The sequence below is a fragment of the Lemur catta genome, chromosome 3 (genome assembly GCF_020740605.2).
Source record: "Lemur catta isolate mLemCat1 chromosome 3, mLemCat1.pri, whole genome shotgun sequence".
In the NCBI taxonomy this organism is placed as follows: domain Eukaryota; kingdom Metazoa; phylum Chordata; class Mammalia; order Primates; family Lemuridae; genus Lemur; species Lemur catta.
In genome coordinates, this window is record NC_059130.1 from 103,609,630 (window position 1) to 103,634,551 (window position 24,922).

A 24,922-nucleotide genomic window follows, 5' to 3' on the forward strand; every position below is an offset into this window, starting at 1 on the left:
GTCGGCAGTCAAAGGTCAGTAAATAGTGGTGATGTCAGGCAGGCAAGATGGCGGAAGGGTGAGCCCGTCGTTCTGCTTCCAGGCGTTGGGGCCTGAATTCTCCCAGGGTTGGGGTGCTGGGCCGGGGTCCTTGTGGGGAACAGGAGGTCAGCGCGGGCGTGGATGGAGTTGAAAGGGCGGAGCGGAGTCGCAGTGTGAGGGGTGGGGAAGCGGTCTGCGAAGCCTCGGCCTGCCGGGCACATCTGAGGGGAAAACTGAGACCTGATCATTGGCCGGGCAGGAGTTGCACTGCGGGGCCGCCAGATGTGTTTGTCTTCCACAGGGAGGACGTGGGATGGTGGCGGAGCTGGCTGCAGCAGAGCTACCAGGCAGTCAAAGAGAAGGTAAGCCGGGCCAGCGCCCTTCTTCCCACGGGCAGGGCCCCGCGCCGCCTCATTGCAACCTGGTCCGACCAGCCCCGCCCGACTTTTCGGGCGCTAGGTCCCGAGGATGAGGCCAAACTGGGCCCTACTTTTAGCCCTACCGGTGCACAGGAAGACAGACCCCGACGCAGACTAGCCACAGTGAAATAAGGATAGTTCTAAAGGCCGGAGCGACTCTTTTGTAGGAATCCATAGGAAGGAGCAATTTGTTCCTGTTTAAGAAATGCACAGCTTCTTCGTGGAAGAGAGAACATTTGCTATAGACTTTGAAGAAAAAGGACTCCAGCAATGAAAAAACTTACTCCTATGGTCATTCAAATATTAGAGTATTTGCCACAACGAGCACTCTCTGACAGGTCCGGAGGATTCAGACTTTAGCCAGACAGATCCAATCCTGAGCCTTACAAAGCTTACAGTCTGGTGGGGAGAAGCTATTAACCAAATAGTCAAATAAATAGCTGTTTAATTACCATTGTGATAAATGCTGTGCAAGGAAAGTAGGGGGCTTGTCTAGGTAGTCAAAAACATGCCAGGGAAGCCATGTGTGGGGAAGGAGCCTCAGTGAGGCCAACCCGGTGGAGACAGAATGAAAAGCAACAACCTAGTCCAGAGACGAGCATGAGCTATACACACTGATGCCTGCTGGGTTCTAAGCAAGAGGTTTGCAAAGGGGTGAGGAAGGAGATTTGATGGCCAGAAAGTAGAGTGCCTTGACTGGTTAGCTGAGCAATCCCTGTGGGATGAGCGATGCTTGGCTTTGCCAGTGGGCAATGCCAATGTATATTCCATTTTTCATTTCATGCTAGTTTGTCAAAACCAGCCCAACTGAATTGTGGAAAAAGTTAATTACTACTTACCTCAAACAGCTGGAGTGAGTCCTGCTTCAGGGCAGACTCCAGGAGGCTTCTGACCTCACTTAAATCAGTCTCCTACTCTGGGAGCGTTTTATTCCTCCCCTGGCCTGGGAACTACTTGGCAGCCTCTCAGCTACAGCCCAGAACATCTGAGAATGCCCTGAGCTCTTTATGTTGTTGATAAGGACTAAGAGAGGATTTCACTCCAAGGTTTAATGGAAGAGACCCCAAAGTACTGTGTTTTCTGTTGAGCAATTTCCTGGAAGGAAAATCTGACATTCATTAAGCAAGTGTTGCATGAGGGCCTCCTGTGTGTTTCCCTCAAGGTTGGTCTTACCCATAAGAAAAAACATAGTTGGTCAGCCTTCCATCTTCATTGTTAGGGAATTTCCAGTTTGAACTGGGGTGAGGGGATTTGTTTCTGCCTTTTTTGAAAGAGAAGACTTAATAGCAACTTACTCTTATATGAACTTGGGCAAGTGTTTTAACCTCTCTAGGCCTAAGTTCCTCATCTGTAAAACAGGAACGCTAACAATGCCTACCTAATGAAATTGCGGTGAGAGTTAAATGTTAACATATGTAAAGCACTTAGAAAAATACCTAGCATATAGTAAGTGCTATATAGCATTTTATTAAGTGCTGAGGGTGATACGGAAACCTCTTAGAAACCACCACTAGCCCATTTTTCCTTCCTTTTGGATGGAGCCATTTTGGCTTCATCTGGACCACCCACTTCTCAGCACCCTCAATTCCCTTGCACCCCTTAGAATACATTGCCCTAGGCCAGGTGTGGTAGCTTACGCCTGTAATCTCAGCATTTTGGGAGACTGAGGTGGGAGGATCACTTGAGGCCAGGAGTTCAAGATCAGCCTAAGCAACATAGCAAGACCCCATTTCTATAAAAAAAATAGAAAAATTAGTCCAGCATGGTGGTGCGCACCTGTACTCCTAGCTACTTGGGAGGCTGAGGCAGGAGGCAGGAGGGTTACTTGAGCCCAGGCATTTGAAGTTGCAGTGAGTTATGATGACACCACTGCACACTAGCCCAGGCAACAGAGTGAGACCCTGTCTAAAAAAAATACATTGCGCCATGGCACTCTAGCCTGGGCAACAGTGAGACTCTGTCTCAAAAAAAAAAAAAAAAAATACATTGCCCTGGAGACTACAACTCTGAGATGGTACTATAATCTGCTTTCCTCTACTCCTTACCTCCTCTTATTTCATCCTTCTATATACACAAACAAGTGCTTGTGTGTACACACTGATAGAGAAAGGCACATTGCTCTGTGGCTCCACCACGGATTCCCCAACGTCATCTGGGCCCAAGCACTCCCCAAGAGGCCTTTCAGTCTCTAAGTTGCTTTTCTTCCCCTTGACTTCAGAAACTTTCTCAAAAAACTATTTCTTCCTTTAAGTCCCCTGTTCAACCACTTCATCCCTTTCACTTCCAGGAGAAAACTTCACCTACTTTTTGAAATTTCAACAAGCAGGATGTTTCTTAACTCCCTCCCCACCCTTGAGGCCACCGTCTATAAGCTTATCTGTATTCACACTCAGCTTCACCTACCATTTGCCAAATTCAGTGGGTAGTTTTTAGCCCTTATCTTCCTGGACCTTTCTGCTGCATTTCACACTAGTGATCACTCCCCCTTTCTTGAAACTCTACTCTCTTGGCTTTTGTGACATAATTCTCTCTCAATTTTCTATATACTTCTCCAGACTTTCCAAATTCTTTCATGAGTTCATCTTCCTCTGCCTGCCCCTTAAGGGTGGTGTTCTAAGGACTCTTGTCCTCAGCCCACTGCTCTGTCTACTCTACAAACTCTTCATAGCTGGCCTTCTCTACTTTCATTTTAGGGTGACTCCTAGTCCTTTTCCCTGAGCTTTAGTGTTTGAGGATAGCTCCTGCTGGACAGCTATCTCAGATAAACCCACAGTCACCTCAGATTCTGCATGCCCAAAGTCATTGTCACCATCTTCTCTCTCAATCTGCTCTTCCTTCAGTATTTTCTCACTTAACTGGCAGCACTGCAGCTACCCAGTCACCTATTTTAGTAGCCAGTGGCTCTTCATGAATCTTTTCTTGTCCTCAGTCAACATATCTATTTAATCACAAAATCCACCTTTTTTGGCCTATTATTTCTTGAACCACTCTCATCCTCTCTGTCCATTCTAGCACTGTCCTTACTCATATTCTTCTGTCTTCGTGCCTGGATTATTGCAACAGCTTTCTGACCGGTTTTCATCCTTCTTCTAATCTTCTCACCCTTAGACCTATCCTCTGTGCCAGTCACTAGAGTGACCTATTGAAAATGCAGATCTCATCTGTCCCACTCACTTTAAACTTTTGGTGGCTCCTCGTCATCCACAGAGCTGGCCAGGCCCTCCCTGGTTTCCCTGGGCAACCTTTCCAGCTTTATCCTGCTCCACTTCTTCACATTTTATGTTCATCAGGACTAAAATGCTTCAGTAAATCCCATTCTATACTTCCTTAGATGCTATTCATTATTTTGGGCCCATCCCAGGCTTCCCATAGCCAAATCTTCCTAACTTCCCCATAATACACTGGCCACCACTCTACCCTTGCACATCAACACTATTATGTGAGTATTTTCCCCAATAGTGCATGACCTTCTTGAGGGCAAGCACCATGTCTGCTCATATTTGTCCCCTCAGGGCTCACAATCTAGTGGGGAAAACAGCTGTTCATCAGGCAGTCACACAAATGGTTATGTAATTAAAATTGCCCTGGTACATGTAAATTTAACAAGCAAACATTTTTTGAGCACCTGCTATATGCCAGGTTCTATGTCAGACACTGGGGAAGCATCAGTGAACAAAACACATGGGCTCTGTGTCATGGAACTCACAGCTTATCCAGGAAGACAGACATTGAACAGGTAACCATAAATCTAATGTATGATAAATGTTAAAGAAGAGACAAAGCAGGGGAGCCAGCCAAGCCTGAGGAGGCATCAGGGAAGCTTCTCTAGGGAAGTGAAGCCTGAAGGCCTGAAGGACAACAGGAGTTAACCAGGTGAGAGGGTTCATTCATTGTGTTTGCTCACTTGTTTGTTGTGAAGAGTTAGAACTTTGTGTCAAGAAGAGGCAATGATGTGTTCAGATGCCCTGAGGTAGGGAAGATGCTAGGACATTTGAGAAACTTGAGGAAGACCAGCCGGAACTCAGTGAGGACCACAGTGGTAGAGAATGCGTCTGCTAGAGGCCAGATTATTTAGCTTTGTAAGTGAAGGTAAAGTTTTTTTTATTTTTATTTTTTGGAGACAGAGTCTCACTGTTACCCAGGCTAGAATGCAGTGGCATCATCATAGCTCACTGCAACCTCAAGCTTCTGGGCTCAAGCGATCCTCCTGCATCAGCCTCCTGAATAGCTGGGACTGCAGGCACGTGCCACCACACCTGGCTAATTTTTCTATTTTTTTGTAGAGATGGGGTCTTGCTCTTGGTCAGGCTGGTCTTGACCTCCTGACCTCAAGCCCTCCTCCTGCCTTGGCCTCCCAAAGTGCTAGGATTACAGGTGTGAGCCACTGCGCCTGGACAAGATTTTATACTTGTTCTTAGGATAGTGTGTAAACATTGAAGAACGTAAAGCAGAGGGCAACATGGTCTGCCCTGAATGACAGAGCACTCACTAAGTGTCATAAGGAGGATGAAGGAGAGGTAGCTGATACAACCTGGGAGGAGTCCAGATGAAAGAGCAGGTTGACCTGGAGTAAGGTGGTGGCAGTGTGGATGGAAAGTGTGAATTAATAAATAATCCCTCCACCCCCAATTAAGGGGTTCTGAGTCTGATGTGGAGGCATGATTCACCCCTAGAGAAGCCTCTAGCTGATACATGCGATCGTCCCACTCAGAGACTTCCCAGACTAATGAAAAGTAGGCAGGCCCTTCCCGAAAGAATAAGCCACCAGAGCACTCAAAAAGATGCTTCAAAGAATGCAGATGATAAAACCAGTTTAAAATGATAGAGCTAACAGAGGGATGGGAGGGGGTGACCACTTCCTGGAGAGAGAGGGTCCAGGAAAGCATCCTAGAGTCGGTGAATATGAAGAAAGACAGGGCATGAGGGCCGGCTGCCTCCAGCTGTGTCTGAGTGCAGGGTGAGTAAGCAGATTGGTTTGACAGGAGCAAATATCAATTCTGCCCAAATTGACTAGAACCCTGGAATGGTGGAACCAAGAAGGCCTCTGAGAGAATCTGATTTAGTATTTATTTCTCTTGACCCTTCCTCCCTTTGTTGAATGTAAAATTCCCATGCCTTTTTACTGATATTAAATTACTAAGAATTACTCAGAAAAGCTTTCAAAGCTATTGCTGTTACTAATACAACATATTTTACAAGACTTGAAGACAAATAATTTCACATACTGCCTCATATCAACTCAATTTCGCTGTAACAAAAAAAAGTAAAAATAGAAACACTTTTCTTTGAGAAAAAAATCACACACCTTTTCTTCATGTTATTTGAAATTTGAAACAAGTATGATTTGAAGCATATCAAAACAATTTGTCAAAGTTTGTTTTGTTTTCAGACTTTATGTGCCCCGCCTCCCCCAGTTTGCTTTTGAGAATCACTGATCTAGGCCACCTCCCTAGTTTTACAGGAGAAAACTGAGGACTAGGCGAGACTGACTTATGGCCACATAGTTTATGAGTGCGTGGGTTGAGACTCAGCCCCCAGGCTTAGAGTAGCAGGAGTTCCCCGGCACTCTGCTGTAGGGTAAACCCAGGTCGTGGAACTGGGACAAGTGAGCATTGTTTGTGAGCCCAGGCTCCTTGTGTCACTTGAGATTTCCATGTGTCTTCTGGTACTAAAGAAGCAGAGGGAACACGAATAAGGGGTGGTGGGGCCAGCTGGCCCTGGCATCCCTCTCTGTCTTCTCCTAGTCCTCTGAAGCCTTGGAGTTCATGAAGCGGGACCTGACAGAGTTTACCCAGGTGGTGCAGCATGACACGGCCTGTACCATTGCAGCCACGGCCAGCGTGGTCAAGGAGAAGCTGGCTGTGAGTACTACCCACACCCTCCGAGCAACTGCCTCTTGCAGCCTGACCTGCCCTAGGATCCTGGTGACGGTTCCCAACCTTTCTACCATTGGGTGATTATCCCCCTAGGGAGGAAAACATGGGGATTATTATTCCTCTCATTTTGAAAGAATTGAGTCTGGCAAGCAAACAAGCTACATAAGTAATAATTAGCTTTCCCACTTCTGTAGTGTTTTAGCAAATGTTTTCCATTAGCAAAATCATTTATTGTTGACAATTTAGAAAATACAGGTAAGTAAAACAAAAGAGAAAGAAGGAAGAAAGAGATAGACCTGGAAACACCCATAATTCCATCTCCCAGAGATAACTACTGTTAATATTTTGAGGGTATACCCCTTATGTACACTTTCTTTTTCAAAACGGGGATCAACTGAATACCATGTTTTGTACAAAACCTACTTACTGACAATAATTGTTGTAAACCGCATTCTAAAGCATACTAAAAGGCATGGCATTCCATTATGTGGAGTTAACCAGTTCCTAATTTCCTGTTTTAGTTTTTTTCTAGTATTATACACAGAGCTGCAACGAACATTCTGATTGTTAAATCTCTGCCTATTGCCATAATATGTTTCTTAAAATAAAGTTTTGGAAAGGATAATAGAGTAAGCTGAATCAATTACCTTGTGATTAGAGACCATGTTATAAAAAACAAGTTTTGGATTTTTTTTTCTTTTTTTTAGAGAGAGGGTCTCGCTCTGTCTCCCAGGCTGGAACTCCTTGGATGAAGTATCCTCCCGACTCAGCCTCCCGAGTAGCTGGGATTATAGGCATGAACCACCATGCCCAGCTAATTTTTTTTTTTGTACAGATGAGGTCTCAATATGTTGCCCAGACTGGTCTCAAACGCCTGGCCTCAAGTGATCCTCCAACTTCAGCCTCCCAAAGTGCCAGGATTACAGGCATGAGCCACTGTGCCTGGCCAAGTTTTTTTTTTTTTTTTGAGATAGAGTCTCACTTTGTTGCCCAGGCTAGAGTGAGTGCCGTGGCATCAGCCTAGCTCACAGCAACCTCAAACTCCTGGGCTAAAGCAATCCTTCTGCCTTAGCCTCCCAAGTAGCTGGGACTACAGGCATGTGCCACCATCCCTAGCTAATTTTTTCTATATATTTTTAGTTGTCCAGCTAATTTCTTTCTATTTTTAGTAGAGAAGGGGTCTCGCTCTTGCTCAGGCTGGTCTCGAACTCCTGAGCTCAAACAGTCCACCTGCCTTGGCCTCCCAGAGTGCTAGGATTACAGGCGTGAGCCACCACGCCTGGCCCTAGCCAAGTTTTGGAATATTTTTAGCCAAGCTTATTTTGTCTGCCTATTTACCACAGCTATTGATGAGCATGAATGACAAGTAGTAACCCTACTGAACTGCTATAAGTCTAGCCATGTTGTCTGTGCCAACATATGCCAGGCACTATGATAGGTTCTGGGTTTATAATGCCTGGGCAGCTTAATCATGAGTAAATATTAGGCTGGGCAAGGTGGCCAACGCCTGTAATCTTAGCACTCTGGGAGGCCAAGGTGGGAGGATCACTTGAGGTCAGGAGTTCGAGACCAGCCTGAACAAGAGCGAGACCCCATCTCTACCAAAAATAGAAAAAATTAGCTGGATGTGGTGGCACACACCTGCAGTCCCCTGCATTCCCAGCTACTCAGAAGGCTGAGACAGGAGGATCACTTGAGCCCAGGAGTTTGAGGTTGCAGCAAGCTATGATGATGCCATTGTACTCTACCCAGGGGAAAAAGCGAGACTCTGTCTCAAAATTTTTTAAAAAGTTGAGTAAATATTATAGTTTTCCACAAGGTTTTTGGAGCCTGACCCCGACCCTCAGCACTTCAACCCTACCTGCTGGAGGGTATTCTGACCAGTATGGCTCAAGCTTGGTTTCCCACTTGCCTCTTTCAGGAGGGTCATACGTTGACCTTTGACTGGTCCTAGGTCCCAGGCAAGTCAAGGCTGTCTGTTCTCATGTTGCCCATATTTCCCCAACAAAATACTTCTACTTCCTGAGCAATGATGATGATGAAATTGTAATATTACAATACGGCTATTCATTAAGTATTTGCTGTGTACCAGGCATTGTCCATGCTTTATCTTTTAATCTTCACAGTAACCTTATGGAAGATGTATACTTTATCCGCATTTTACAGATAAGAAAACTGAGACTCAGCGAGAGTTTAGGTGTCATAACTAACAAGTGGTAGAGCTGGGATTCAAATCCATATCTGACTCCAAAGCTAGTACCTTTTGCACTACTCTACCCATAGGCCCTCTTCCCTGCCAAAATGTCCATGCATGGATCCTCTCCTGCCGATTTTTGATCAGCCAACTGGCCTTGAAATTTTGATAAAACAGCCAATCAAGGTCACTGCTCTGATCTACACAGGCCTACTGCAGCCCTGTTCTCTCTGTCTGAGGGATGGAAGGCCCTGGCTGCCTCCTTCTCCTTCTCCAGCCACAAAGATGGGATGAAGGGTTGTGAGCATTTCCCTGGTCCCCACCTTTGCCCTGATGTTCTACCCCTCATACCCAGATTACAGCCTTCTCCTAGACACTTGCTTCCTCTGCCGGTTCTCTCTGCAGACCGAAGGCTCCTCAGGAGCGACGGAAAAAATGAAGAAGGGATTGTCCGACTTCCTAGGAGTGATCTCAGACACCTTTGCCCCCTCACCGGATAAAACAATCGACTGCGATGTCATCACCCTAATGGGCACACCCTCTGGCACAGCTGAGCCCTACGATGGCACCAAGGTATTCACTGGCCGCCTCTCCTGTAGATGCCTGACAGCACAGGGCTTTAGAGTCCAACTATACTCACAAAAGTAACATAGGTTCAGGCCAGAAAATAAATATGTGTTTATAACTATTACATAGATTGGAGAATAATGAGCAAGAAGATATTAAATAATTATTTTTAAACCAATAGTCCCATCACCCAAAGAGAACTCCTGATTTCTCATTGGTATATAACCTTCCATTTCTCTCTGTTTGCAAATATAGGTAAAGATAGTTTGGGTATTTTTCTTTTTAACAAAAAAGATGCTTGGTACATGCAATTTTATAACTGGCTTTTAAAAATTTTACAACAAAACTATTAGTATCTTTCCTAATCACAAGTTTTAATGTCTTTACATTTTTGCAAGTGAATATAGCATCATTTATTTAGTTATTTCGCTAGTTGCACATTTGGATTCCTTTCAGCTTTCAACCATAACAAGGAGTGCTGTGGAGAGCATCTTTGGAGGCATAATCTTCTTTACATTTGGGTTATATAAGAGTACTTTCCAGTAGGAATAAACATAGGCAGACGAGGAGGTGCCTTTACAGCACTTGAAATCAACAGCCTTCTTAGTATATTTCTGCTGCATTTTATTTTCTATTTCATGAAATGTTTTCTCCTAAGTTTTTTCTTCTAAATTCAGAGTGTGGTATCATGGCAGTTAGGCCCTGTTTGTAGCATTTTATCACGTTAAATTTCCATTCCAAATGTACCAAGTTTTCAAACATGTTTTTTAGCACTAGCATTAGTGCCACGACTTGGTGAACATGCCTGCAGAATTGTGGAAATATTTACATGATAAGATTTTAAGTTATAATAACAGTGAATTATCACCAAAACCACTTGCTAAAGTTCTTTTTTTTTTTTTTCTTGCACACTGTATGGTGGCCAGGATGCTAAAGTTCTCATGCAGACACATAGGCCATGCTTCATGAAATATTGAGGAAGGAGAGTGGGCTTTCTGTTTGCCAGCTAAGTTTGCCACCCTGTGGCCCTGGTGGGAATACAGCTTACAGATCACTTGGCAGAACGGCTATAAAATTTAAAAATTCTTGATGGATGGTTATAATCGGGGAGGGTCGTTTTGCATTATTTCAAAACTTGTCCCTAAATTTGAACTTTATTAATATATTGGTACTAACATTTTTCAAATTTTACATACTTCAGAAGCATTTTATTTTATTTTTTGAGACAGAGTCTCACTGTGTTGCTCAAGGCTCCTGGGCTCAAGCAGTCCTCGGTCTCAGCCTCCTAAGTAGCTGGAATTACAGGCGTACACCACCATACCTGGCTTTGAAAGCATTTTATACATATAATTTTGTAGCCTGCTTACACTATATTTTCTTAGTTCCCAGGGGTGGAATATTAGGTGAAAGACCATTTATCTGGGAGCCCCAGTTTGGGACTCCTAGCTCAGTGCTCCACTCCCTGTGCCAGTGCTAATTGATAAGTGCCCTGTGGGTATGGCAGCCAACAGGGGAGGAGCTAGGTTGTGGTTAGTTGGGTACCCTGGCAGAGATGGGGTGCTTTCTATGCCAACACCCCAGAATTTCTGTTCTCTTTGTTTCTTACAGGCTCGCCTCTATAGCCTGCAGTCAGACCCAGCAACCTACTGCAATGAACCAGATGGTGAGAGGGTAGCAGTGAGGGGGTGGGCTTGGAGGGCAGGTAGACCAAGGGGGTCTGGGCTGTGGGCCCTGTTTGTCTCAGCTAGCAGAGGCTGGGGATCCCCTATGTAGAGGGACCAGAGTGGGGCTAGTGTACCTTACACTCTGTGGGATGGGTTGACATTCCCCTGTTCTCTCTGAAACTGAGCTGTCTTCATCCCCCTCTGAGGGGAGATTTTGCTCCCCTCATGCCTCATCCTTCATCCTCAGCTCAGCCTCCCTCCCAGCCCTCCTCCCCTGCCTGCCTTCCCTTCAGCTCCTGTTTGCAGAGCCCCTGCCACGCAGCAAGCCCCATTCTGGGAACTGGAGATCAGAAATGAGTCAAACCCCCAACTTGGTCCAACCCTGTAGGAACTGGCTGTTAAGAGGGAGAAAGAGGAAACAGTAAATAAAGCAGAGATAGTGGATACAGACAGTGGACTGACTGCTTCTACAGAAAGACACAGGCAGTGGCACCCAACCCAGCCTGGGAACCTAGGAATTGAGGTTTCAAGGAAAAGTTAAAAGTAAACTAGTTTTACTTTTAGAAGTGGCGAAGGGTATTCAGGCAAAGGCAATAGTACATTTGAAGGTCCAGAAAGAGCAGGAAGCACGCAGCCTTTTGGTAATTCTGGATTGCAGTATGTGTGTGAGGGAGTGAAGGTAGGGAGAGCTGCTAGGGGGAGCCAGATTGTGAAGGGCTTTGTGTACCACAACAAGCAGTTTGAATTTTGTCCTAACAGGCTCCACAGTAGTGAGTTCTAGACCTTCTTTTAGTCACAAAGGCCTTTAAAAATCTGTTAAATGATATGCTCTTTCTCCACAAAATTTTGTGTGCATTTTGGGAATTCTTTGACCCTTTGAAGCCCATCTGTAGACCCTAGCTTAAGAAGCCTTCCTATAGAGATCTATTGAAGGGTTATTTGGCGGGGTGGGGGGGGTGTTGTTTTGTTTTGTTTTTGTTTTTTATTTTTGAGATAAGGTCTTGCTCTGTTGCCCAGGCTGGAGTGCAGTGGCAAGATCATAACTCACTACAGCCTCGAACTCCTGGGCTCCAGCAATCCTCCTGCTTTAGGCTCCCAAGTAACTAGGACTACAGATGCGTGGCACCATGTCCAATATTGAAGGGGTTTGAGGCCTGGGGTGATCAGAGTTTGCATTTTATAAAGCAGCCCTTGGAGCAATGTTGTGAAGGATGAAATAGACAAGGAGAGACAGAAAACAGTAAGACCAGGTAGGAGGCATGTTGGGAATCCCCATGTCAGAGGTAAGGCCAGAACCAAGGAAGAGGCAGGTAGAACGAGGAGGAAGGTATGTGTTGAAGAGACACCGAAGAAGTGGAATCTAGAGTGATTGGATAAGGGAGGAGATAGGATGACTCCAGAGTTTCCAGTGGATAACTAAGTGGGAAGAAAAATGAGCACACATTGTGTTTGCACTATCTGTGCCAGTGGAAGTATCCACGAGACACCTGGACCTCTGGATCTTGAGTCCAGAAGGGTAATCTGGGCTCCAAGGAGAGGCACAGGAATTGTCAGTGGGAAGAAGAGGAGGTTGAAAGTTGTGGTTCAGTGGAGATTATCTTGGGAAAAAATAGAAAGTGAGAAGGGAAAGGAAAGGAAAATGAGTCCATGAAGACTCAGAACAACCAGAGAAGTGGGAGGAAAATGACAAAAGAGTTGAGAAGTCCAGAGAGAAGAGGGCTTTCAGAGGAAAGCAGTGGCTCCCAGGGCCAGAAACTGTAGCGTGGTCACATGGGGGAGGACAGAGAAATAGCCATTGGCTCTGGCAACATGGGGTCATGTGACCTGAGAACAGCTGTTTCAGAGCGGAAGGGATTCAGTTGCCAGGTTCAGTGTGCTAAAAATGAGTGGGGATATTAGCAAATGGAGACTGCAGCCCCTTCTGGAGATCATGTAGGTGCCACAGCCTGATCTCAGGCCCACCCACCCCTTCACCCTGCCTGACCCCCAACCTTGGGCCAGTGGGCTTTGACAAAACCCTTAAGCTTTCTTCATTGTCCATGTCCAGGCTTAGGTATGTTCTGTAGGTCCAGTGTTCTTTCCCCAGACCCAGGGAACTGACCATCAGCGTCTGTCCCTCTGCAGGGCCCCCGGAATTGTTTGACGCCTGGCTTTCCCAGTTCTGCTTGGAGGAGAAGAAGGGGGAGATCTCAGAGCTCCTTGTAGGCAGCCCCTCCATCCGGGCCCTCTACACCAAGATGGTGAGGGCCCAGCCCACAGGACCTCAGCCAGCTCCAGGCTTGAGGTGTCGGGAGGTGGGAGGGACATGTCCAGAGTCACTGTGGAGTCATCTGACCCAGAGAGCAGTGGGAGACCCTGTAGAGCCAGACCAGCCATGTCCTGGGCCAACAAGCCACATGGGAGAAGCTGATTTGCCAGACTTCTGGCAGTCAGAGAATGGCGAGAAAGGGAAGGGCCAGCAAAGCCTGATGGGAGTTCTTATCTCCCTCCTTGGCCAAACTGGGCCAGGAAGGTGGGTCTGGCTAAAAGTTCGGTGGGGTGGAAGTGCTCTGACAGTCACTGCTAAGCCAATTACTGTGTCTGAAATCCATACTGGCTGGGAGTAGACTGATAAGGATGGGGACAAGACCCCACACAAACACCCCAAAGTCTCACCTCCACTTTCCTCTCCCTCCAGGTTCCAGCAGCTGTTTCCCATTCAGAATTCTGGCATCGGTATTTCTATAAAGTCCATCAGCTAGAGCAGGTATGCTGGCCTAGCCCCGGGAGGTCCCCACTCAGCCCTGGGGGAACCAGGCTGGATTTTGTTGAGGGAAGAAAAGGACACAGGGTGCCACGAGTTCTGGGACCAGGACCAGGTTTGGGAAGAAGGTGCCCTGACTGTTCCTGGCCATCTGCTCCCCCACACTCAGGAGCAGGCCCGGAGGGATGCCCTGAAGCAGCGAGCAGAACAGAGCATCTCTGAAGAGCCTGGCTGGGAGGAGGAAGAAGGTAAGAGGCGTTGAGAGGTGATGGGCAAGTGACAGATCCTGTCTGTTGGAGGACTCTCTGGCCCATGCTCTCTGAAGCCTGGAGAGACTTGGTGCCCAGGGAAGAGTAGGAAATGAGCACATTGTCTGTGCTGAGGATAGGGGAGCTAATGAGGGGATGTTGAACAAAGCTGGTGGAACCCTGAGTTTAGGTACAGAAATCATACGTGTCAATTGGTGCAGATTCCCCTGCCAGCCCATGGATCAGCCGCTTCATAGTCACTGGGGAGCTTATTGAAAATCCAGATTCCCTTCCCCACTTTCTACATAACACTCTGTAGGGATGCAGCCAAACGTCTTTGTTTAACAAGCTCCCGTGGTGATAATGCCCAACCTGGTCTGGGAACCTCTGGGTTAGGGAAGAAGCTGAGCATTCTCTGCCTGTTAGCTCTACTTGGAACAGCATGATGGAGCCACCTGAATGATACAGTATTAACACATTTATTAAGTGCTTATACCATATGCCCAGCCTTTACTAAGAGCTTTGCAGGTAGAGTCCTTATCACAACTCCATTATCCTGCTTTTACAAACGAGGCAGGTAAGTTAAAAGTTAAGTGGCTTGCCATAACACCTAGGATGTAGCAGAGCCCGACCTGAACCCAAAACTCACTCGCTTTCAAGCCTTGGCTTTCTAATGTATAATATCACCTTGAGCTGTATTGCTGGAAGCCCACCAGGCATTAGGCCCCAGGGGTAGGCAGGACTTTGACTATCAGGGAGTATCTTCAGGAGAACAATCATGGCAAAGGTGTGAGGAAAATGGCGCTATTTAGTTTGATTAGACTTAACTTTGGCAAGAACGTGAGAGCTCCAAGGTTGTCTTGGGGCTGACCAGGGTTCATTGCTCTCGTTCCCCTACCTTTCTCTCTCTACAGAGGAGCCCGTGGGCATTTCACCCACATCTCCAAAAGAGGCAAAGGTTCCTGTGGCCAAAACTTCTGCATCCCCTGAAGGAGGACTTGGTCCCCAGAGCCCCTGTGAAGAGACTCTGGTGACCCCAGTTGAGCCCCCAACAGAGGTGACTCCATCAGAGAGCAGCGAGAGCATCTCCGTCGTGACGCAGATTGCTAACCCTGCCACCACTGCACCTGAGGCACCAGTGCTGCCCAAGGACCTGTCCCAAAAGCTGCTAGAGGCATCTTTGGAGGAACAGGGCCCGGCTGTGGATGCGGGCGAGACTGGACCCCCACCCCCAGTTCCCTCCAAGTCCCAAACCCCTGCTAGCCACCCCAGCGGCCCAGAGCCCAGGCCTCCAGCCAGAGTAGAGACTCTGAGGGAGGAGGTGCCCACAGACTTGCGGGTGTTTGAGCTGAACTCAGACAGTGGGAAGTCTACACCCTCCAACAATGGAAAAAAAGGTAGGTCTGGAGCCTCGAGCCCAGGGGATTGTGTGGGGGCAGGGCCACCTCACAAGGCCAACTTGTCTCCTTGTTCCTTGTTAGGACTCTAGGAGCAGGTTTTCTTCATTTGCAATATTGATAATGATGACAGCTGCTATGTAGACTATTTACCACTGTGTTTCGTCTGTTCTAAGGTGCACATAAACTCTGAAATAAGAATGCATGTTATAATTGTCGGGGCCTTAGGAGTCACTTAAGTAAGGTTGATGCTAGATCTCATGCTAAATATGTTACCTGGCATTTAATTTCTCACTTATATCTTACAACCTAGTGAGGTCAATGTCATTGTCCTCATTTTACAGACAAAGAAAGTGAGGCCCAGAAATGTTAAGTAACTCACTCAAGTTCACGTGGCCAGCAAGCCCAGATTCAGACCCAGGTCTGTCTGACTCCAAGCTGATGCCCTTAACTACCACACTGTGCCAATTTCTATCTTTTTGGACAATTCAGCCTTGCCCTGGGTTGGGACTCCTTGTGACATTGATGTAAAGGGTCTTCTTCCCTGTGTAACCTTAGCAAGGTCATTCAGCTTCCCTAAGTCTTCATTATTATTAGGAAATACATAAACAAAACTTATGTACAGTTTGAAGAAGGATAAAGTGAACAATCATGAACTCACAGTGACCCAGCTTTAATAATAGAGCTTCAGTTTCTTATCTGTATAATGGAATTTTAGACTGGAGACTCCTTATGTCAAAGGGCAACCTCTGTAACTGCAGGAATTAAAGCCCTGGTGTCAACTTTTTTGCCACATCCAAAATACCCCTCCAGAGATAGCTGATTGTTGGCAAGACCCTCCCCCCGCCCGCAACCCTTCACACACACATGCTCCTGTCTTCACTACCACTCAGTACCAGTCACAGCCACAAAGCTCGCCCAGCAGGTGAGGCCTGACCTGCTGGCACAGTGAGGGACCAGTTTGCTGCAGTGGGTGGGAAATGGGCTCCACCCCACCCCCACCCTGCTCCCTGATGGAAACCATGGGGTTTCCAGTCTCCTATGCAGTGCTTTCCTTCTGGCTCTGATTCAGTGGGGTGTCACCCATTGAGCTCCTACCTGCTCTTTATGGGACACTGAGAGCGGAGGGGCAGAAGCTACAGTCTTCATGAAAAACTTGAAGTGGGAGGGCCAGGCTTGGTACTGGAGGAATTCAGAGAAAGAAGGAATCTCTGGGCATCAGCAGGAGTTTCACCAAGGAGGCAGGCGTTGTATAAGAGAGTTGGCGAGTTTGAGACAGGGGTTGGGGAGTGGTAGTCCAGGCTGAGGGGGCCTACAAAGTCCATATATTAATAGCAGAGGGCATGGGGCACATATAAGGGGTGGTGACCAAAGCCCACTTTTCTTTGTTGTCTCCTAGGAGAAGAAAGTACAAGAAAGGTGGGCGGGTTGGCTCAGAAATAGAACTTAAGAACTCACAATCTTAAGCTAGATTCAGAAGGTTGGATTTGGTGCTATAAAGCAGCAGAGTGTGGAGGCATAGGGCTTCGGTTCTGACAGTTTTGGGTTCAAATCTCAGCTTTGTTTATAAGCCATGTGACTTCAGACAAGTTACTGATCTTCTCTAAGCCTCTGTTTGCTTTGTAAATAGGATCTATGGGCATAGCTGATCTATCCTGAAACAATTGAGGGTAATTGTTTCACGATAGATCCTCAACCAGGGAAGATTTGAGGGGAGCCCTGCTTTGGGGGAAGTGGTGATGATAAAAGGTAACATTCTCTGAGCATTTTCTGTCTGAATCTGTGTTAAGTACTTAATGTACATATCACCCGATCCTCACAAAAGCCCTAAAAGATCTGTGCGATTTTCCCCATTTTTCTACTGGTAGGAAACTGAGATCAATCACCCACCCCATATATCATTAGAATAGTTGTGAAATAGCCCTGTAGGAAAGGGAAGAGTAGGTGATGGACCTGACAGGTACAGTGGGGTTGCTGGTGGGTGATCCTAGGGCCCACTGAAGTGTAGTGGTCTTAGATTTTAAGTGAGACCATCAGCCCTGTTGTATTTTTTTCCAGCCATATTCAGTTGCTCAGGTACAGGCATAGAGCAGATGGGGAGTTGGATTTAACCAAGGTTCAAGTTAGGGGGTAAAATCAATGGATGAAAAGAAGAAAGTCCAAGTATATGTAAGAAGTGATCAGAATGATGGCTCATGGAACCGGAGCTGGGTAAGGGAGGGAATGAGGGATAGTGAAACAGTTGGAGGGTTAAAGAATTCTGGGTTCCATTGGGAACTGGGCTACAAAGAGGGTGATCAGAAAAAATGAGTGGTTGGAGACTGGCAGAAATTGAGATTATGGGAGTGGTCTCTGCTGCGCTGCCTCCGCTGCACTTGGGGGCACGTGAAGAGGGGCTGGGGATGTGCTGCGAAGACCCATGGGATGCGACTGTGGTCAGTTAGGTGGCGGAAGCCAGGGTCTTGGGCTAAGCTGGGACAGTGGGAACAGTAGAGGGGGTAAATCTTAAAAGACTGGCTTGGAAACAGTGACTACTTTTCTCTCTTGTGCCTGTGTCCCAGGATGACATGAGGCTTGGTCTCTGGATACATCAGTCTCTTGGGGTGGCCTGGCCACGAGGTCTCCCAGGATCCCAGGGTGATCCCTGTTGTTGCAGAGCTGCTTCCCCAGCTGCATTTTGTCCCAGGATCCATCTGATCTGAGAGATTACCCTGCTCAGTTTCTCTCAGCAGTGAAGGTTAGGGGAGATTAGGGCCTGGAAGGAGCCTGGGAGGAGCCTGGGAGATAAGGCCTCATTTCATGACTGATTGTGACCTGGGAGCAATTTTTACCTCAATTTCTTACCTGGGGAAGCGGAGAGCCAATTGAACAGAATGAACTGTGAGTGACAGCACTGTGAGGTTAGTAATCACCTGAAAACTCCCCTCTCTTCAAAACAAAACAAAAACAGTAGAACCCCATCTTGAAGTCTTAGATTATTGTTGCATAGGTCACTTCTCTGCTGCATGCAGTGTAATGGAGATCTTAGTGCTCTCTTGGTGTGACAGGACATGATGGTGGGAGAAGGCAGATGGCAGAGAGAACCCAGCTTCACATCTCATTCTACCACCCCAGCCTTCATTTCCTCATCTGTAAACTGGGACTGTTGTTAATACCCATCCCAGAATTGCATGTGAAATGCTCCACAAGTGTTGGCTGATACTCTTCTCTCTACCCCTGAAAGGGTCTGCCCTAGCATTTAAGCCTGAAGAGGGAGTTTCAAGTCCCTAGAGGGCAACAGGTTAGGGAATGCTGTCATGGCCACAGCCACAGCTCTGAAGTGAGGAATCAGCCAGGAGTCCTGCTTCTAACCTGCAGGAAGCCTGCACTGACAGCCAAATGAGTGCCACCAAAGTGTCCTGAAGGCACTGGGAGACTTAGATGCAGAGTCAGAAGAACTGGGTCTTGGTTGCAGATCTACCCTGATTTGCTGTGAGGCCATGTGCAAAATGACTTAGCTCCATGACAATGCCTTTAGAAGAAATGTGTCTCCATTTGTTAAATACCCAGTATATATATATGTGTAGCAGGCACTTTACATTCACAGCTCTAACACCATTGTTTCTCAAACTGCAGATCTACACAGTCACCCAGGTACCTGTTTTAAGAAATAAGTTCCTCCAGTGGTTCTTTTTTTTTTTTTGAGACAGTGTTTTATTTTGTGCAGTGGCATCATCGTAGCTCACTGCCTGCAACCTCAAACTCCTGAGCTGAAGGGATTCTCCTGCCTCAGCCTCCCAAGTAGTTGGAACTACAGGCACATGCCACAACACCCAGCTAATTTTTCTATTTTTAGTAGAGACGAGGCCTCACTCTTGCTCAGGCTGATCTTAACCTCCTGAGCTCAAGCAAATCCTCCCACCTCGGCCTCACAGAGTGCTAGGATTACAGGCATGAGCCACCTCTCCTGGCCACCTCCAGTGGTTTTTTACAGGGCGATTCTATCCATCTAGGTATCTTTTGTTTGTTTGTTTGTTTTAAAGCCTCCCGAATATCTTACCATGCCTGACTATTCTTCTTTTATAAATAGACTGAAGCCCAGAATAATTTGCCCAAGACTACACAGTAGATAAAGAAGCAGTATTTAACTCAGGCCTGCCTGGCTCCAGAGACTGCTCTGTGGCTGGAAGAGAGGATAGTGGGAGACACCTTATAAGGAATGTGGGGGCATGGCTTACGGGGAGGTCTCAGAGCCTGGGCACCTGGTGAAGAGCAGGTTGGACAAAAGAAACAGAAATATTTACCAATCGTGCCACTGGAGGATCAAGGACCCACTCTTCACAGGTGCTTTAAAAAAGAAAAAAAAAACTATTACAAAGTAATATGTGTTCATTTTAGACAAAAAGGGCCAGGCACGGTGGCTCACACTTGTAATCCCAGCACTTTCGGAGGCCAAAGCAGGAGAATCACTTGAGCCCAGGAGTTTGAGACCGGCTCAGGCAACATAGCGAGACCCCCATCTCTACAAAAAATTTAAAAACTAGCCTGGTACAGTGGTGCGTGCCTGTAATCCCAGCTATTCAGGAGGTGGAGGCAGGAGGATTGCTTGAGCCCAGGAGTTTGAGGCTGCAATAAACAATGATCGTGCCACTGCACTCCAGCCTGAGCAACAGAGTGAGACCCCCATCTCTTTAAAAAAAAAAAAAAAAAAGCTCCAAGAAAAATCACCCCGTGACCTCATCACCTAGAGATAACTTATATTTTTGTGGGTATCTTGCTCATTTTTTCTGCATGTGCACATGCATCTATGATCATATTTTTTTAAAGTGGAACCATACTGTATATACTTTTTTAAAGGATCTATTTATGCATTTTGCTTCTTAATAATAACTTTCACGTGTACATGTTTAATATTGCCCACAAGAAGTCTTACCCAAATATGGATGTTTAGAGTAGTGGTTGTCAGACTTTAGCAGGCATTAGAACTACCTACAGCAAGGGTTGATAAACTTTTTCTGCATAAGGCCAGACCGTAAATATTTTAGGCTTTTTGAGAAATATTTCGTTGAAATTACCCAACTCTGCTGTTGTAGCACAAAAGCAGCCATAGATAATATGTAAACAAATGGGACATGGGTACGATCCAGAATTTGATTTCCAAAAACAAGTGATTGGCTGGATTTGACCCAGGGGCCATAGTTTGCCAACCCCTGGTTTAGAGAAGAGGGTCCATGAATATTTATTGAGTGCCAACTATGTCTTCCAGGCACTCAAAATACATAAGAAAACAAAACAAAGATCCCTGCCCTCATGGAGCTCACATTCTAGCTCTTCTATTAATAGACAATAAGCATATTAAGTGTGATTATGTAATATGTTAGAAAGTGATAAACATAATGGAAAAAAGAGCAATTCGAGCAAAGTAAGGGGGATGGGTTGCAATTTGAAATAGGACAGTGAGAAGAGGCCACATTTAGAAGGTGAGATTTGAGCAAAGGCGTGAAGGAGGTGAGGAAGTTGGCCTTGTGAATATCTGAGGAAGAGAGTTCCAGGTACAGGGAACAGCCTGTGAAAGGCCCTTGGTAGGTGTGTGCCCAGTGTGTTTCAGGAGGCGTAAGATCAGTGTAGGTAGAATGGAGTGAGTGAGGAGGAAGAGGTTCATTGTTTACTTCTTCAGGGAGATTTCTGTGGCTCCCTTGGAGCCTCTGGGCCAAAGTGCTTTTCCATTCTTTAGTAACCTGCTTTTTCTCACTTAATAGTTTAAGACTATTTTGCCATGGACATAAAGTTCTTTACAGCCTAACCTTTAGAAGCCACACAGTGTTCATCATGTAACTACACCATTTCTTTTTATAATCCCTTATCAGTGGACTTTCAGGTTGTTTCTACATTTTCATCACTATAATAGCACTACAGTGAACATGTGGCTAAATTTTGGCTGAATCCAGGATTTTTCCTTAGAATATATTTCTAAAAGTGAGATTGCTGAGCCAGAGTGAAAAGAGAATGTAAAGACTTGCAATGTGTGTTTGTCAGGCCCTTTTAAGGAACGCTGTCGTCCCCTGCTACCACCTCTTCAGGTACCCCTTCCCTGCCCCCGCCTGCCTTTCACACTGTGGCTCATGGTTCCAGGCTCAAGCACGGACATCAGTGAGGACTGGGAGAAGGACTTTGACTTAGACATGACCGAAGAAGAAGTGCAGATGGCACTTTCCAAAGTGGATGCCTCTGGCGAGGTGAGTGGGCCTGGTTGGCCAGAAGGAAGCAAGCCCAGTGACCCCAGGGTCTGAGAACTCTCCCCACTAAGCCCAGCTGTCCCCTCAGGGAGATCCTTGCTTCCATCTGAAGTGGCAGGTTGCAGGAAGGGGCCTCTCACTCGGGCCCACAACAGTTGTCATCAGCAGGTTCTGCTTACCCCCAGTTCCAGGGTGGATGGATGGGAGACTTCTTGCCCTTAGCTCTGCATCAAAATCATCTGGGGAACTACTTAAAAATACAGGTGCAGGACCCTGCCCAGACCTTCTGACTCATGGTCTCCAGGTGTGGGGCCTGAGCAGATTCCTGGCCTTGGAAACAAAAGACCAAGGTGATCAAGTTACTTAACCTGAGCCTGTTTCCCCATCTAAAACATGAAATTGATCATTATAAGGCCTGGCTTATAAGCTGTAATGAGGTAATGCAGGTAGACACAGATAGTGCCTGCAACATAGTAGCACTCGATAGATACTAGTGATAACACCATAAAACCCATTCCAGTTACTAAGCTCAGAGAGGCCTTATCGGTCTTACTCTTTGCTACCTTCCAGCATCAGGAGTGGGTCAGAGGCTGGGTGCAGTGGCTCACGCCTGTAATCCTAGCACTCTGGGAGGTGCTGAGGTGGGAGGATCGCTTGAGCTGAGGAGTTCAAGACTAGCCTGAGCAAGAGTGAGACCCTGTCTCTACTAAAAATAGAACAATTAGCCCGGTGTGGTGGCACATGCCTGTAGTCCCAGCTACTCGGGAGGCTGAGGCAGGAGCATTGCTTGAGCCCAAGAGTTTGAGGTTGCAATGAACTATGATGATGCCACTGCACTCTAGTTAGGGTGACAGAGTGAGACTGTCTCAAAAAAAAAGAGTGCATCATTTTGAATGAGCGGCTAGAACAGTCCAAAGCTCTCACAACTAGTAAGTGAAGGACTGAGGAGGCTCTAGCCCAGACATTCGATTCACGTCAGTGTTACTTTCACCATCATACACAAACCACATGATCCCTTCCGTTGTTCATGTAACTCAGGAACCTGCTAGAGAGAGGTGGGCAGATGAGAAAGACATTTGAATGGCCTTGTTTTTCATACTAGGAAACTGAAGCCTTGGGGGAGGTAGTGACCTACGTACCCAAGGGCATTTTGCACCTGTGACCTCACTATACCCAGGGCAGAGAAGGCGCATGGTGCCCTTTCAGGCCACAGGGGCTTGCTGGCTTTTAGTGTCTTTGCAGCCCCCTTTAAAACTTGGCACACAGTATACCTGAGCAGAATCATTCTGTAATCCATCATACCAGGGCTCAGATGACAGCAGGCCAAGAGTAGCAACAGGAGAAAATTCCACCTCTCAGGCAGAGGACAGCTCTGCTCCCCAGACACGTTCCTTAGACTAGGGGTTTACTCTCACAGTAAAGGCCCAGTGTGGGCCTGGTATGGCCTGGGGTGGGGGATGGAGGCAGCTCTGCCCAGCAAGGGGAGGTTGGGTCTGGGTTACTCAAAGGAGTAAATATGTATTTGTGCTCTCCATTATCCCCTCCCATCTACAGCTGGAAGATGTAGAGTGGGAGGACTGGGAGTGAGGGGAGCCAGAGCGAGCTGCTCCCCCACCCACGGCGCCTCCCACCTCCCTCACTCGTCTCAGCTCGGCCCTGGAAGACACTGACTGAGAATGTTCCCCAAATCTCCTCTGCCAACCAGAGCTCTGGGCACAGATTCTGGGTGGCTCCCTGCTGGCCCTTTGGGCCTCTGCTCACACCTGGGAAGGGGCTCTCTAAATCCAAGCCAGGAATTCTGACTTGTGCCAACCATAGGATGACCTAAGGGGGAGGACACTGATCCCCCTCACCAGAAGAGCCTACATTTTTCTGCTGAATACCCACGTTCCTGGGGACTTCCTCCTGGGAAGTCCCAAGGGATAGCTCTGGCCCTTTTGCCTGTGTAGACCGAAGCTAAACCACCAGTCTCTTGAAGGAAGCCGAGACAACACACTCTCCACCCATAAGCAGGCAAGGATGGCCACGCCACCTCCCCCTGGCTAAACAGAGAGAGCGAACACATTTTGGTTCCTATCCCAGTGGGTAAGAGGCACTCATCTCTGGGAAATTTGCCTCTCTTGAGAATCTCCCCCTCCCAGGCATTTTCCATTCCTGGAAAAGTTCCTTGGGGTTCAGAATCTAGAGACCAAACCGTGACCCACCTCCTTCCCTTCCTCCAGCCCATGCTGGTACGTCCCCATGCCTTTCCTAGGGCTTCTTCATGTCAGATGCACCCAAGTCCTTAGCCCAGCTGTGCCACCTGCAAGAGTAGTCCACTCTTGCATTTCTTCCCCTCCCCAAGAAGGGAGGGGGCCACTTCAGGCCCTTCTGTGCGTTGCCTGGCAGGATACCTTGTCCAACCAGCTACCCACCTCGACTTCCCCGTAGCTTAGGACATAAGCCAGCTACCAGCGGTACAGAGCAGTGATCAAAGCAGAGTTCTTACAACTCCGGTGAGCCCAGCTTCTCCGCCTCAACCCTTCTGCGTCTTGAAGGGATGTGCTGGGAGCGACCTTGAGATGCTCAGTGGGCTTCTGCAAACACTCTTCTTCCTGAAGACAGACCCAGCCTTTGTGGCTCGCACCCTCCACTCTGGTAAAGCTGCACCTCTCTTGGGGGAATGAGGGGCTGCAGGAATCCCTGGAGACCCTGGTGCTTCACGATGTTGCTCTGGTGATTCTTGTACATAATCTGGTGTGTTCACCAGTGATTTAAAGGGATCGTGGTCAGGGACGCCAAGAGAGTGGTGGTCACTTCCACTTCAAACCTTCAGTGAGGGGGTGGGATGGAGAGAATGCTGAATCTTTTTTTTTTTTTTTTGATGGGATGGGGTTTTTCTCTTTGTAATTATTTCTTTAGTTTAATTAACCTTTTGGTTGTTTGTGCAATATTATATATTTTAAATTATAATGCATTTCCCCCAGAGTATTTTGTAGCCGAGAAAAAAAAAAAGGAAAAAGAAAAAAAGATTCTAACAGCTGTTAGTTTTATAATTAAAAAAGAAAAAAGAACTTTGTCCTGAACCTTTTACAGACTTGCCGTTAACAGCATTAAAGTGATTCAACAGAAGCTGGAAGGTGTCTGGGGATCTGTTTCTGTCCCCCACGGCAGTTTCACTGGGCCAGAGTGGGACACACATGCTTGTGCAGGGGTGGCTTCCACTTGGAGCCAGAGGCAGGTTGAGGGATAGCCCGGGTCTGGAGGAAGTCCCTTGTCCTCCTCCCAGGTTCAGCTTGGCCTTTGGGGTGAAGAGGGGACAGGGCCCCCAACAGGCTTCTTACCAAGACAAGGAGTCAGGAGGCCATTTCTGCCCAACACTTCTGCTTTTATTTGGAAAGGAAGTTGCAGCAACAGTGGTTCCAATTGCTCTTGGTCATTTTCCTCCTCTCCTCTCCTCCCCCTGTGTGTGTATGATTCTGGGGTCTATTTTAATTAACTTTAGTTAAACACCTGTATGAAAATCCCTTGTCAGCCATAATAAAAGGGAAGTCTGAATAAGGCCCTTTGGTTCCATGAAGATATTTAAAGGGAAAGAA

General features: G+C 47.0%; 1 protein-coding gene across 2 annotated transcripts; it reads left to right on the forward strand.

Annotated features, from left to right (window-relative positions):
- On the forward strand, positions 1-24,886 carry BSDC1 (BSD domain containing 1). Of its 2 annotated transcripts, XM_045548387.1 has the most exons (11): positions 1-58; positions 323-383; positions 6,185-6,301; positions 8,916-9,083; positions 10,686-10,740; positions 12,866-12,981; positions 13,419-13,487; positions 13,654-13,732; positions 14,647-15,129; positions 21,241-21,344; positions 22,899-24,886. In XM_045548387.1, the coding sequence occupies exons 1-11, from the start codon at positions 48-50 to the stop codon at positions 22,929-22,931; spliced, it is 1,296 nt and encodes a 431-aa protein (XP_045404343.1). In that variant the 5' UTR covers positions 1-47; the 3' UTR covers positions 22,932-24,886. The 2 variants fall into 2 exon arrangements, with proteins under 2 accessions (XP_045404343.1, XP_045404344.1); XM_045548388.1 differs by lacking the exon at positions 22,899-24,886 and having other exon boundaries at positions 26-58; positions 14,647-15,128; positions 21,239-21,341.
- Positions 24,887-24,922: the final 36 nt, after the last annotated feature.